The sequence below is a fragment of the Coregonus clupeaformis genome, chromosome 15 (genome assembly GCF_020615455.1).
Source record: "Coregonus clupeaformis isolate EN_2021a chromosome 15, ASM2061545v1, whole genome shotgun sequence".
Classification (NCBI taxonomy): Eukaryota; Metazoa; Chordata; class Actinopteri; order Salmoniformes; family Salmonidae; genus Coregonus; species Coregonus clupeaformis.
Window position 1 is genome coordinate 2,246,303 of NC_059206.1, and position 13,797 is coordinate 2,260,099.

The window sequence follows — 13,797 nt, forward strand, 5'->3', positions numbered from 1 at the left end:
TTGTTGGACAACTTGGAAGAACGATGATCTGAAACAGACAGCGCATTCAGTATCAGAAGTAAAAATACAGTCAGACTGGCCTGCTACTGTGCCCGTCATGACCTTATGAATTAGACCTTATAAACTGTCAAGAATAGACCCACAATGGATCCAAATCGAATGAAACATTCAAATCACAGGGCTTTTGCGCTGTTATTAAAATGACATTGTCACTGCAGCCTAGAGTAGAATGTTGTATTTGAAAACAATAATGCAATTACAGTGGGGGGAAAAAGTATTTAGTCAGCCACCAATTGTGCAAGTTCTCCCACTTAAAAAGATGAGAGAGGCCTGTAATTTTCAACATAGGTACACGTCAAATATGACAGACAAATTGAGGAAAAAAAATCCAGAAAATCACATTGTAGGATTTTTAATGAATTTATTTGCAAATTATGGTGGAAAATTAGTATTTGGTCACCTACAAACAAGCAAGATTTCTGGCTCTCACAGACCTGTAACTTCTTCTTTAAGAGGCTCCTCTGTCCTCCACTCGTTACCTGTATTAATGGCACCTGTTTGAACTTGTTATCAGTATAAAAGACACCTGTCCACAACCTCAAACAGTCACACTCCAAACTCCACTATGGCCAAGACCAAAGAGCTGTCAAAGGACACCAGAAACAAAATTGTAGACCTGCACCAGGCTGGGAAGACTGAATCTGCAATGGGTAAGCAGCTTGGTTTGAAGAAATCAACTGTGGGAGCAATTATTAGGAAATGGAAGACATACAAGACCACTGATAATCTCCCTCGATCTGGGGCTCCACGCAAGATCTCACCCCGTGGGATCAAAATGATCACAAGAACGGTGAGCAAAAATCCCAGAACCACACGGGGGGACCTAGTGAATGACCTGCAGAGAGCTGGGACCAAAGTAACAAAGCCTACCATCAGTAACACACTACGCCGCCAGGGACTCAAATCCTGCAGTGCCAGACCTGTCCCCCTGCTTAAGCCAGTACATGTCCAGGCCCGTCTGAAGTTTGCTAGAGTGCATTTGGATGATCCAGAAGAGGATTGGGAGAATGGCATATGGTCAGATGAAACCGAAATAGAACGTTTTGGTAAAAACTCAACTCGTCGTGTTTGGAGGACAAAGAATGCTGAGTTGCATCCAAAGAACACCATACCTACTGTGAAGCATGGGGGTGGAAACATCATGCTTTGGGGCTGTTTTTTTGCAAAGGGACCAGGACGACTGATCCGTGTAAAGGAAAGAATGAATGGGGCCATGTATCAAATCAAATCAAATCAAATCAAATTTTATTGGTCACATGCGCCGAATACAACAGGTGCAGACATTACAGTGAAATGCTTACTTACAGCCCTTAACCAACAGTGCATTTATTTTAAACAAAAAAGTAAGAATAAAACAACAACAAAAAAGTGTTGAGAAAAAAAGAGCAGAAGTAAAAAATAAAGTGACAGTAGGGAGGCTATATATACAATAGAATAAAGTGACAGTAGGGAGGCTATATATACAGGGGGTACCGTTGCATAGTCAATGTGCGGGGGGCACCGGCTAGTTGAGGTAATATGTACATGTGGGTAGAGTTAAAGTGACTATGCATAAATACTTAACAGAGTAGCAGCAGCGTAAAAGGGATGGGGTGGGGGGGCAGTGCAAATAGTCCGGGTAGCCATGATTAGCTGTTCAGGAGTCTTATGGCTTGGGGGTAGAAGCTGTTGAGAAGTCTTTTGGACCTAGACTTGGCACTCCGGTACCGCTTGCCGTGCGGTAGCAGAGAGAACAGTCTATGACTAGGGTGACTGGAGTCTTTGACAATTTTGAGGGCCTTCCTCTGACACCGCCTGGTATAGAGGTCCTGGATGGCAGGGAGCTTTGCCCCAGTGATGTACTGGGCCGTACGCACTACCCTCTGTAGTGCCTTGCGGTCAGAGGCCAAGCAGTTGCCATACCAGGCGGTGATGCAACCAGTCAGGATGCTCTCGATGGTGCAGCTGTAGAATTTTTTGAGGATCTGAGGACCCATGCCAAATCTTTTATCGTATCGTGAGATTTTGAGTGAAAACCTCCTTCCATCAGCAAGGGCATTGAAGATGAAACGTGGCTGGGTCTTTCAGCATGACAATGATCCCAAACACACCGCCCGGGCAACGTAGGAGTGGCTTCGTAAGAAGCATTTCAAGGTCCTGGAGTGGTCTAGCCAGTCTCCAGATCTCAACCCCATAGAAAATCTTTGGAGGGAGTTGAAAGTCCGTGTTACCCAGCGACAGCCCCAAAACATCACTGCTCTAGAGGAGATCTGCATGGAGGAATGGGCCAAAATACCAGCAACAGTGTGTGAAAACCTTGTGAAGACTTACAGAAAGCGTTTGACCTGTGTCATTGCCAACAAAGGGTATATAACAAAGTATTGAGAAACTTTTGTTATTGACCAAATACTTATTTTCCACCATAATTTGCAAATAAATTCATAAAAAATCCTACAATGTGATTTTCTGGATTTTTTTTCTCATTTTGTCTGTCATAGTTGACGTGTACCTATGATGAAAATTACAGGCCTCTCTCATCTTTTTAAGTGGGAGAACTTGCACAATTGGTGGCTGACTAAATACTTTTTCCCCCACTGTATTCATTGCATTGTGGTGTTGTAGGCTACTATAGTCTAGATGTATAATTGTATTTTCCCTTAACGAGATCAATAGCGGAGCTTTTTGAGCTGTGTGTCTCATGTCTTCACTGTTCTTTCATGTGCAATGATGTACCTGGCCTCTCCACTGTCTATCAGCTATTCCTATTTGTTATTGTGGATTCATATAAAAAAATGTATGCAGCTTTGAATGCTTTTATGTGTGGTATGATTGACAGTTATCTTATTTCAGATCTAGACAAACGATCTACCTACCGCTATTGTCACTATGATGGTGGATAGAGGGCAGGATATACCGTTAGACTGGTAGACTATACTAACCTGTGGTATAGTAAAACTTAGCACATGGAAAAGCGCTGCGCATAAGGGAAGTACCAAAACACCTTGATATAGGGGAGGCGCATGCAAGCAGATGAGGACCACCCCTCCCCCACAGTATATTGCGATCTGGCCCTTACTGATGTATACCCTTTTGTGCTGCCTAACCAATGACTGTGCTGTACTGCCTAACCAATCACTGTGCTGTACTTGGTGGCACTTCAGTAGCGATTCAATTTGTTTAAAAAAATGCAATATCTGTGCCCGCGGACTAGGCCTACTGATGTCCTGTTCAGCTTGAGAGGGATAGCGTGAAGATGGAAGGGAGACCGGAGGTAAGCTTGTTATTGTTATAATTAATTTTATTAAACAACATACTATAAATCAGTCAGGAGCAAGACAGGTAGCCTAACAAGGAACGAAAATCAATTATTTAGGCTATATTATTATTTCTAAGCTATAGTGAATCAATTGTGAAGCATTTGTGACAACCTACAGGCTGGCAGGAGTGCTCAGCATTTCAACAACAGCACTTCAACAACATGCCTATAAATGTAGCATTTAGGCTGTATAATTGTTTTTTATTTTTAGAATTAAATAATAATGAAACAAAAAATGCCTTATTAGGCTACACAGTCAGTGCCTTTGAATTCACTTTCTGAAACACAAGTTTGGTCAGTCTTTGGTTTGAGGATCATGTGGTGAGCTATGTATGCCTATTTAGTTAATTTAGCCTAGCAGATAGTCTTATATTCCCATGCCCTAATCACAGTCAACACAAATCTATTTTGTAACAACAAAGAAAAAAGGTTGCAATTGCATACCTGATGATATGTGGCTGATGTGTTAAAGAATGAATGCCTTTTTCTCAAATGTATTGATGATCAGAGACTTCTGTTGTAACTGGTTCTGTTGTGGAAAAATGTGTACAGTTGACAGACAACTTTAGCACTGTTCCAAACTTAGACTATCCTCTTTTTTAACAATAGCCTGTATAGAAATGAAAATGTCTCCGGTGCTGCAGCATGCGCCCATTCGTTGTTATGCTATGTTGTGGTATTAAAAAAGATGCTGCTTGTCTCCACTCATGTAAAATGACATAGAATTGAATGAAATGCGTTTATTATAAGGCAATTTTTTCTCAGACCGCAAATAAGATAACAGATTCATGCAGTGCTTTTATTACAATGGATATCGTTTCACCCTTGTCCGTGGTGGTCAGCGAATCCACAACCTTCAGGCTACTTTGCCATGTAATGCTTACAAAATGCATATCTAAGGCTCTAGTCTGTCCTATGAGTGAGGGTAAATGGTAGGCATGTTCTCTGCTATCCACTTTATGCTTTAATTATTATTTTGGGTATAGGGGAGGGTCACTTGTTTTTTTGCAAGCATTCAGGGAGGGTCAGGTAAAATATATTTTTCTGAAGGGAGGGCCATCCATTTTAATTTCAGAGCGATCCGATTTTCTCCAGGTATCGCTCATTATAAATAACCTACAGTCCCTTAGATAGATGCACAGGTGCCTCAATAGACTCTTAAGGTTAATAGTACTTACACCGCACTCGTGAAAGTGGTAAATTACCTTTTAATGGTATCAGACCAAGGCTCTGTGTTTGTTCTCATGCTCCTAGATCTTAGTGCTGCTTTTTGGAGCGATTGGAAACCCTAATTCAGTGGTCACCAAACTACGGCCCGCGGGCCGGATACGGCCCGTCAGCACATTTGGCCCGGCCCTCTGAACAATACCAGAGACGCTATCGGATTTTTTTCCTATTTGGCCTCCAGAAAAAAAATCCTAGGCCCGGCCCTGTCAAAGAGAGAACGGAATAATGGCGAAAAGGTTAGGTAAGAGAAAAATTGATTCAGAATGCAGGGTATTTAACCTGCAGTGGACAAACGATTATTTTTTTGTTCAATGCAAAGAAAAGGCTGTTTGTCTCATCTGTCAAGAGACGGTGGCGGTATTCAAATAATACAATCTTCGCCGACACTATGAATCCCGTCACAAAGACAAGTACGATAGCTTGCAAAGTGCAAAGTGTTGACGTGGGATTCTGTAATGAAGGTTGTGGTGTCGTGCATAAACTTCATCAGAGCAAAGGGACTTAAACACAGGCAGTTCCAAGAATTCCTGTCTGAACTGGAGTCTACGCACGGAGATGTGCTGTACTACACAGAGGTCCGATGGCTGAGCCGGGGCAGAGTTTTGAGGCGTTTTTACGAGCTGCTACCCGAAATTAACGCATTTCTTCATTTAAAAGACAAAACGGTCCCAGAGCTGATCGACCCAGAATGGAAATGGCACCTCGCATTTTTAACAGACGTGACAGAAATACTTAACAGCCTTAACTTGCAGCTACAAGGCGAGGGGAAACTCATTTGCGACATGTATTCACACATAAAAGCATTTGAGGTGAAATTAGCGCTGCTTTTGGAACAAGTGAAAAAGCGCAACTTCGTCCATCTTCCTGCTACCCAAAACCTGTCGACAGAGAACCCAGCGGTCCCGTTCCCAGCTGAAAAGTGCGTGGAAGCACTGGAAATGCTGAAGGCGGAGTTCGGTGTGCGATTCAGTGAACTACATGTTCATGCAAAAGAAATCCGTCTTTTTCAGAACCCCTTTGTTGCCGACATTGATGAAGCCCAGCCTTCATATCAGTTTGAGTTGGCTGAGTTACAGAACTGTGATGTTCTGAAAGACGCATTCAAGCCCAACAGTCTCATTGACTTCTATGCCGCCCTCCCAAACGACACATATCCAAACATCAAAAAACACGCAATGAAAATGTCCACAGTTTTTGGCAGCACGTATATCTGCGAGAAAACCTTTTCTCGCATGAAACTGCTGAAAACTCAGATGAGATCAAGATTGACAGATGAACATTTGCATCAGTGCTTGAGACTGGCTGTAACTAGAATGGAACCTGATATTCAACTTCTCACCAGCCAGATGCAGGCCCACAGTTCACACTGATGAACATACATAGGTAAGCTCACTTTTCTGACTTGAATGAGTCATTCTGAGCATAAACAAATATAATCATAATAAAATCTACTGGGATAAAATCCATCTTTACAACCATACTGGTAGTGAAATGTATTGTGCTGTGTAGGTGCTGTATCACTTAGTTCAGTTTCTCAACCTGCTTCCTTTGTGGTTTTCACAGGGAAGTTGATGAGAGAGAGCTGCAAACAGCGGTGTCTACAAGCCTACTGGAACCTACAAAAGGATTATAAGGAAGGAACACAAGAACTTTAAGAGACTGCTCATATGTGTCAGAGAGATTCTGCTCTGACAACTGAGCTGAACTTTTATCTGTTAAGATTGTGCATGGCACAACAGAAAGTTAATGTTCCATGGCTTTTTTTCTATGAAGAACCCAGAGAGAGTTATTTAGTTATTATTTATTTCATAAATAGTGTTATTTATTTCCTGTTTTTTCTGTGAAGAACTCAGAGAGGGTTATTTAGTTATTATTTATTTCATTAATAGTGTTATTATTTGTTTCCTGACTTTTTTTCTGTAAAGAACCTGGAAAGGGTTATTTGGTTATGTGTGGCTTTCTGGAAAACAATAAATTTTTTAAGCTCCCCTACGATCGTCACACTTTTTCTGTTACAAACTGACACCGGCCCCCCATCAGAGAAGGGAAAAGTTATGTGGCCCTCACAGGAAAAAGTTTGGGGACCCCTGCCCTAATTGGTCTACACTGACAAGTTATTGCCTAGTTTAGATCTTATCTGTCAGAAAGATAACAGTTTGTTTCCGTGGATGGTTTGTCCTCTGACAAATCAATGGTACGTTTGTGTTCCTCAAGATTCAGTTCTAGGACTACTACGGTTGTCACTATATACTCTACCTCTTGGTGATGTCATTCGTAAACACCATGTCAACTTTCACTGCTGTGCAGACAGCACGCAGCTGTATATTTCAATGAAACATGGTGAAGTCCCAAAATTGCCTACCCTGGAAACCTGTGTTTCAGACATAAGGAAGTGGACGGCGGCAAATGTTTTACTTTTAAACTCAGACAAAACAGAGATACTATTTCTAGCCCCCCCCAAAAAAAATTATTACAAATAATAAAGGTCCCAAGAAACTAAGATATCTGCTGTTGAATCTGACAATGAATCTTGATGGTTGTACAGTCGTCTCAAATAAAATTGTGTAGAACCTTGATGTCACTCTGGACCATGATCTCTCTTTTGATGAACATATCTAAAATATTTCAAAAGCAGCAATTTTCCATCTTCGTAACATTGCAAAAATCTGAAATGTTTATTTTAAAGGATGCAGAAAAGCTAATCAATGCTTTCGTCACTTCAGTAGACTATTACAAAGCTCTACTTGCCGGTTACCCAGATAAAGCACTAAATAAACCTCAGCTCGTGCTTAATACGGGTGCTAGAATCTTTACTAGAAACCAACATTTTTATCATATTACTCCAGTGCTAGCCTCTGGCTTCCTGTTAAGGCTAGGGCAGATTTCAAGGTTTTACTGTTAACCTACAAATCATTACATGGACTTGCACCTACCTATCTCTCCGATTTGGTCCTGCTGTACATACCTATACGTACGCTACGGTCATAAGACTCAGGCCTCCTCGTTGTTCTTAGAATTTCTAAGCAAAATACCTTTCGGTCTCAACCTTTAAGTCCTTACAGAAGACTCATCTCTTCAGTAGGTCCTATGATTGAGTGTATTCTGGCCCAGGGGTGCGAAGGTGAACGGCAAGGCACTGGAGTGACTAACCACCCTTGCTGTCTCTGCTGGCTCCCATCTGTCCACTGGGATTCTCTGCCTCTGACCCTATTACGGGGGCTGTCACTGGCTTGCTCGCGCTTTCCCATGCCGTCCCTAGAAGGGGTGCATCACAGCTTTTTTTGCTATACTCGACTTGAGTGGGTTGAGTCACTGACTCAACCTCTCTCTCTCTCCCATCAGAGCCTGGTTCCTCTCTAGGTTTATTCCTAGTTTCCTTCCTTTCTAGGGAGTTTTTCCTAGCCAACGCGCTTCTGCATTGCTCTGGTCTCTCTCTGGTCTCGGTGCTCAAACATTGTGCTACCCGAAGGCCTGCACCCAGCTGTGTGTGTAATTTGTTCGATCTGGAGTTTTCCACTCCCGGGGCCCTATAACCTTACCGTGAGGACAGAGATTATCCTAGGATGGGTTAAAATTAGGAGCGTTTTCTCCTCTAAAGCGTCTTCTCCAAGAGTGGTCTTCAGTCACACACAGTCTGATGAGTCTCCTACAGGGGTTAGACTAGATGGCTGGGCCACTCCATGTTGCTCCATGACTATAATCATCTACTACAATGAAAAGAGTCGGTACTGACTATTGGTTGGAGCCTGGTGGTGGAAGAAGGTTCAGACTGATGGCTTTGGTGGCACTTGAACTAAGAGAGTATATATGTTATTAGTGTATATGGTGTAGTATATCCACAATATACTTTAAATCATTAGCTTTGTGGAAAGGGATGGTCAGACTGATAGTGTGGGTAGCATATAGAACCATTCAACCATCTTTGTTAAATCAAAATTAGTTGTTTTTGTACATTGGTGGCATTCTCCACGATTAGTGCAGCATGCATATACAATATAATCGACTTTGTTAAAAGGTTTGGTTTGTTCGGTTTTGACGTTATGGCTTAAGTAATGGACTGAGAGACTCAAGATGGATAGTAAGGTTGAGTCTTGCATTAGAATAATTGCTGAACCCGTCTGTTTCTGCTCTCTTGCCAACTCCTTATGAAATTGTGTTTGTCTTGAATATCTAATCAAATGGCTACCCAGACTATTTGCATTGCCCCCCACCCCTCTTTTACGCTGCTGCTACTCTCTATTATCTATGCATAGTCACTTTAATAACTCTACCTACAGTTGAAGTCGGAAGTTTACATACACTTAGGTTGGAGTCATTAAAACCCGTTTTTCAACCACTCCACAAATTTCTTGTTAACAAACTATAGTTTTGGCAAGTCGGTTAGGACATCTGCTTTGTGCATGACACAAGTAATTTTTCCAACAATTGTTTACAGACAGATTATTTCACTTATAATTCACTGTATCACAATTTCAGTGGGTCAGAAGTTTACATACACTAAGTTGACTGTGCCTTTAAACAGCTTGGAAAATTCCAGAAAATGATGTCATGGCTTTAGAAGCTTCTGATAGGCTAATTGACATCATTTGAGTCAATTGGAGGTGTACCTGTGGATGTATTTCAAGGCCAAACTCAGTGCCTCATCGCTTGACATCATGGGAAAATCAAAAGAAATCAGACAAGACCTCAGAAAAGAAATTGTAGTCTGGTTTATCCTTGGGAGCAATTTCCAAACACCTGAAGGTACCACGTTCATCTGTACAAACAATAGTACGCAAGTATAAACACCATGGGACCACGCAGCCGTCATACCGCTCAGGAAGGAGACGCGTTCGTTCTCCTAGAGATGAACGTACTGTGGTGCGAAAAGTGCAAATAAATCCCAGAACAACAGCAAAGGACCTTGTGAAGATGCTGGAGGAAACAGGTACAAAAGTATCTATATCCACAGTAAAAAGAGTCCTATTTCGACATAACCTGAAAGGCCGCCCAGCAAGGAAGAAGCCACTGCTCCAAAACCGCCATAAAAAAGACAGACTACGGTTTACAACTGCACATGGGGACAAAGATCGTACTTTTTTGAGAAATGTCCTCTGGTCTGATGAAACAAAAATAGAACTGTTTGGCCATAATGATCGTTATGTTTGGAGGAAAAAGGGGGATGCTTGCAAGCCGAAGAACACCCTCCCAACCGTGAAGCACGGGGGTGGCAGCATCATGCTGTGGGGGTACTTTGCTGCAGGAGGGACTGGTGCACCTCACAAAATAGATGGCATCATGAGGAAGGAAAATGATGTGGATATATTGAAGCAACATCTCAAGACATCAGTCAGGAAGTTAAAGCTTGGTCGCAAATGGGTCTTCCAAATGGACAATGACCCCAAGCATACTTCCAAAGTTGGGGCAAAATGGCTTTAGGACAACAAAGTCAAGGTATTGGAGTGGCCATCACAAAGCCCTGACCTCAATCCTATAGACAATTTGTGGGCAGAACTGAAAAAGCGTGTGTGAGCAAGGAGGCCTACAAACCTGACTCAGTTACACCAGCTCTGTCAGGAGAAATGAGCCAAAATTCACCCAACTTATTGTGGGAATCTTGTGGAAGGCTACCCGAAACGTTTGACCCAAGTTAAACAATTTAAAGGCAATGCTACCAAATACTAATTGTGTGTATGTAAACTTATGACCCACTGGGAATGTGATGAAAGACATAAAAGCTTAAATAAATAATTCTCTCTACTATTATTCTGACATTTCACATTCTTAAAATAAAGTGGTGATCCTAACTGACCTAAGACAGATCATTTTTACTAGGATTAAATGTCAGGAATTGTGAAAAACTGAGTTTAAATGTATTTGGCTAAGGTGTATGTAAACTTCCGACTTCAACTGTACATGTACATATTTCCCCAATTAACTCGACTAACCGGTGCCCCCCGCCCATTGACTCGGTACTGGTACCCCCAGTATATAGCCTTGCTATTGTTATTTTTACTGCTGCTCTTTAATTATTAGTAACTTTTATTTCGTATTATTTTATATAGTATTTATTTGTTTTTGTTTTATTTTATTTTTGTATTCTTTCTTAAAACTGCATTGTTGGTTAAGGGCTTGTAAGTAAGCATTTCACTGTAAGGTCTACACCTGTTGTATTCGGCGCATGTGACAAATACAATTTGATTTTGATTTGATTTGACAGCAATGAAGTTGGCAAGAGCATAACCAGTTCAGGGACCAGGCTAAGAATTCACGGCAATAATGGAAAACATCATTCACTCTAATGCAGTGGAATTCAAAGTCTGGGTCAGTGAGGTTGGCAAAATTAAACCCAAAAAATTAAGAATACTTCATATTGTATGGGACAATATACACTGAACAAAAATATAAATGCAACATGCAACAATTTAAGATTTTACTGAGATACAGTTCATATAATGAAATCAGTCAATTTAAATAAATAAATTAGGCCCTAATCTATGGATTTCACATGACTGGGAAAACAGATATGCATCTGTTGGTCACAGATACCCACTCCTCTTCAATGACTGTATGAAGTTGCTGGATATTGGTGGCAAACTGGAACACGCTGTCGTAAACGTCGATCCAGGGCATCCCAAACATGCTCAATGGGTGACATGTCTGGTGAGTATGCAGGCCATTGAATAACTGGGACATTTACAGCTTCCAGGAATTGTGTACTGATCCTTGCGACATGGGGCTGTGCATTATCATGCTGAAACATGAGGTGATGATGGCGGATGAATGGCACGACTATGGGCCTCAGGATCTCGTCACGGTATCTCTGTGCATTCAAATTGCTATCGATAAAATGCAATTGTGTTCATTGTCCATAGCTGATGCCTGCCCATGCCATAACCCCTCCGCCACCATTGGGCACTCTGTTCACAACGTTAACATCAGCAAACCGCTCGCCCACACAACGCCATACACGCTGACTGCCATCTGCCTGGTACAGTTGAAACTGGGATTAATCCGTGAAGAGCACACTTCTCCAGCGTGTCGGTGGCCATCAAAGGTGAGCATTTGCCCACTGAAGTCGGTTACAATGCCGAACTGCAGTCAGGTCAAGACCCTGGTGAGGACGATGAGCACGCAGATGAACTTCCCTGAGACGGTTTCTGACAGTTTGTGCTGAAATTCTTCCGTTGTGCAAACCCACAGTTTCATCCACTGTCCGGGTGGCTGGTCTCAGACGATCCCGCAAGTGAAGAAGCCGGATGTGGAGGTCCTGGGCTGGCGTGGTTACACGTGGTCTGCGGTTTTGAGGCCGGTTGGATGTACTGCCAAATTATCTAAAGGCGGCTTATGGTAGAGAAATTAACATTCCATTTTCTGGCAACAGCCCTGGTGGACATTCCTGCAGTCAGCATGCCAATTGCACGCTCCCTCAAAACTTGAGACATCTGTGGCATTGTGTTGTGACAAAACTGCACAATATACAGTGGACTTTTATTGTCCCCAACACAAGGTGCACCTGTGCAATGATCATGCCATTTAATCAGCTTCTTGATATGCCACACCTGTCAGGTGAATGGATTATCTTGGCAAATAAGAAATGCTCACTAACAGGGGTGTAAACAAATTTGTGCAAGACAATTTAGAGAAATAAGCTTTTTCTGGGATCTTTTATTTCAGTTTATGAAACAAGGGACCAACACTTGTTGCGTTAATATTTTTGTTCAGTATATAAACGTTTTTGGGAAAGATCATTTGATGAGGGATGAAAATGTAATAAATGGAAGGTCATATGTTATTTGTTGATGTAAAAATCTAAATTGATCGATTTTAAGGTTGGCATTAGATTTGGGGAAGGGTGGGGTCACCAGGAAATCTTGTGGGAAAAAATGGGGTCCCAAGAAATTCTGGCTAAAAAAATGGGGTCCCTGCTGAAAAAGTTTGAATTCCACTGCAGATTCTAGTGCGTGAAAACGTTCTAAACAAATGTTCTTGAATTTCACCCTTCCTCTTTCCTCCTCCCACATTCAAAACATTTAACATTTTAGTCATTTAGCAGACACTCTTCTCCAGAGCGACTTACAGGAACAATTAGGGTTAAGTGCAATACTAAAGGGCACAGACAGATCTTTCACCTAGTTTGCTCGGGGATTCGAACCAGCGGCCTTTCGGTTACTGGCCGAACGCTCATAACCGCTAGGCTACCTGCTGCCAAAACAGATTTGAATACGATTGTTTTGATATCCGATTCTGCTTGCAGGCTTTGTTCAGGTCAGGGCAGGACAGTGAGGAGAAAGATAGTCAGGTGTTTTGAAATTTCACGGCCCCAAAAATAACATGACATACAGTATATAGATAATAATGAATATATATCTGTCACAGAGAACAAACGATTGCTGGAGAATGTGAGAGATAAATGAGGATGGCATTTGGCCAAATACTGTAATAATATTGTACTTGTATTTTCAAAGAAAAAATATACAAATACTTATTTCGAAATGTCTTTGAAAGTAATTGAAATACCCTAAAAAGCATTTAAACCAAGGTCTGATTCAAACCTCTAACTGCACATTAATCAAATGTGTGTATTTTGACTTCTAAACTCAGTCGCAGTCTTGCTGAGGAAAACCAATCGTGCAACAGACTTGAACACATCTTGTGGGCTTTTGGGTGTGGTGTCTAAGCAATTGATGACTTTGCTAACGTTTGCAAATGGTATCTTAGAGGATGTTGATTCAGCTTAGGGAAGCATCTGGAGAGCAGTTCTATAGGGGCACCCTAAAACAGAGGAAGTCTGTTGTGTGGAGTCATGGGATTGGTCTGTAGGGGAAACCACCCATATCATGTTAAAGATTATAAATACTTGATTGGGACAAAGGAGGACAGAACAACATATTATATTGGGTCCGTTGTTCTCCAGATGCCTGCAGATGTCTGTAAATTTACGCTGAAATCTTTTGAAATAATAAACCTTTATAATCAAAGTACGGTGTAAGCAGACTCCTTGTTCTCACAGCATAATTAGCATCATTATTTAGATACCACAGAATGGCGACGAGGTAGTTGGGACGTGCTGCGTCTCTCCAGTGTTCCATTCATGAGCTACGAAGTGACTCCCGCTCAAGACGCCGGCACATAAGGTGAGATTTCTCACAATTTTGTGCGCTGGTTGGTTATCTTGCTTATGTGGGTGTGTGCGCTGGGGAGATGTACCGTTTGTAAGACTTATGTGTGCATTT

General features: G+C 41.8%; 1 protein-coding gene across 1 annotated transcript; it reads left to right on the forward strand.

Annotated features, from left to right (window-relative positions):
- The first annotated feature begins 4,851 nt into the window (after positions 1-4,851).
- LOC121583212 (general transcription factor II-I repeat domain-containing protein 2-like) lies at positions 4,852-6,189 on the forward strand. Its single transcript, XM_045225359.1, has 2 exons — positions 4,852-5,965; positions 6,146-6,189. The coding sequence occupies exon 1, from the start codon at positions 5,038-5,040 to the stop codon at positions 5,950-5,952; it is 915 nt and encodes a 304-aa protein (XP_045081294.1). The 5' UTR covers positions 4,852-5,037; the 3' UTR covers positions 5,953-5,965; positions 6,146-6,189.
- The last annotated feature ends 7,608 nt before the right edge of the window (positions 6,190-13,797 follow it).

Excerpts from the sequence above, each read along its gene's own strand:
- LOC121583212 (XM_045225359.1), top strand. The coding sequence starts at position 5,038 with ATGAAGGTTGTGGTGTCGTGCATAAACTTCATCAGAGCAAAGGGACTT.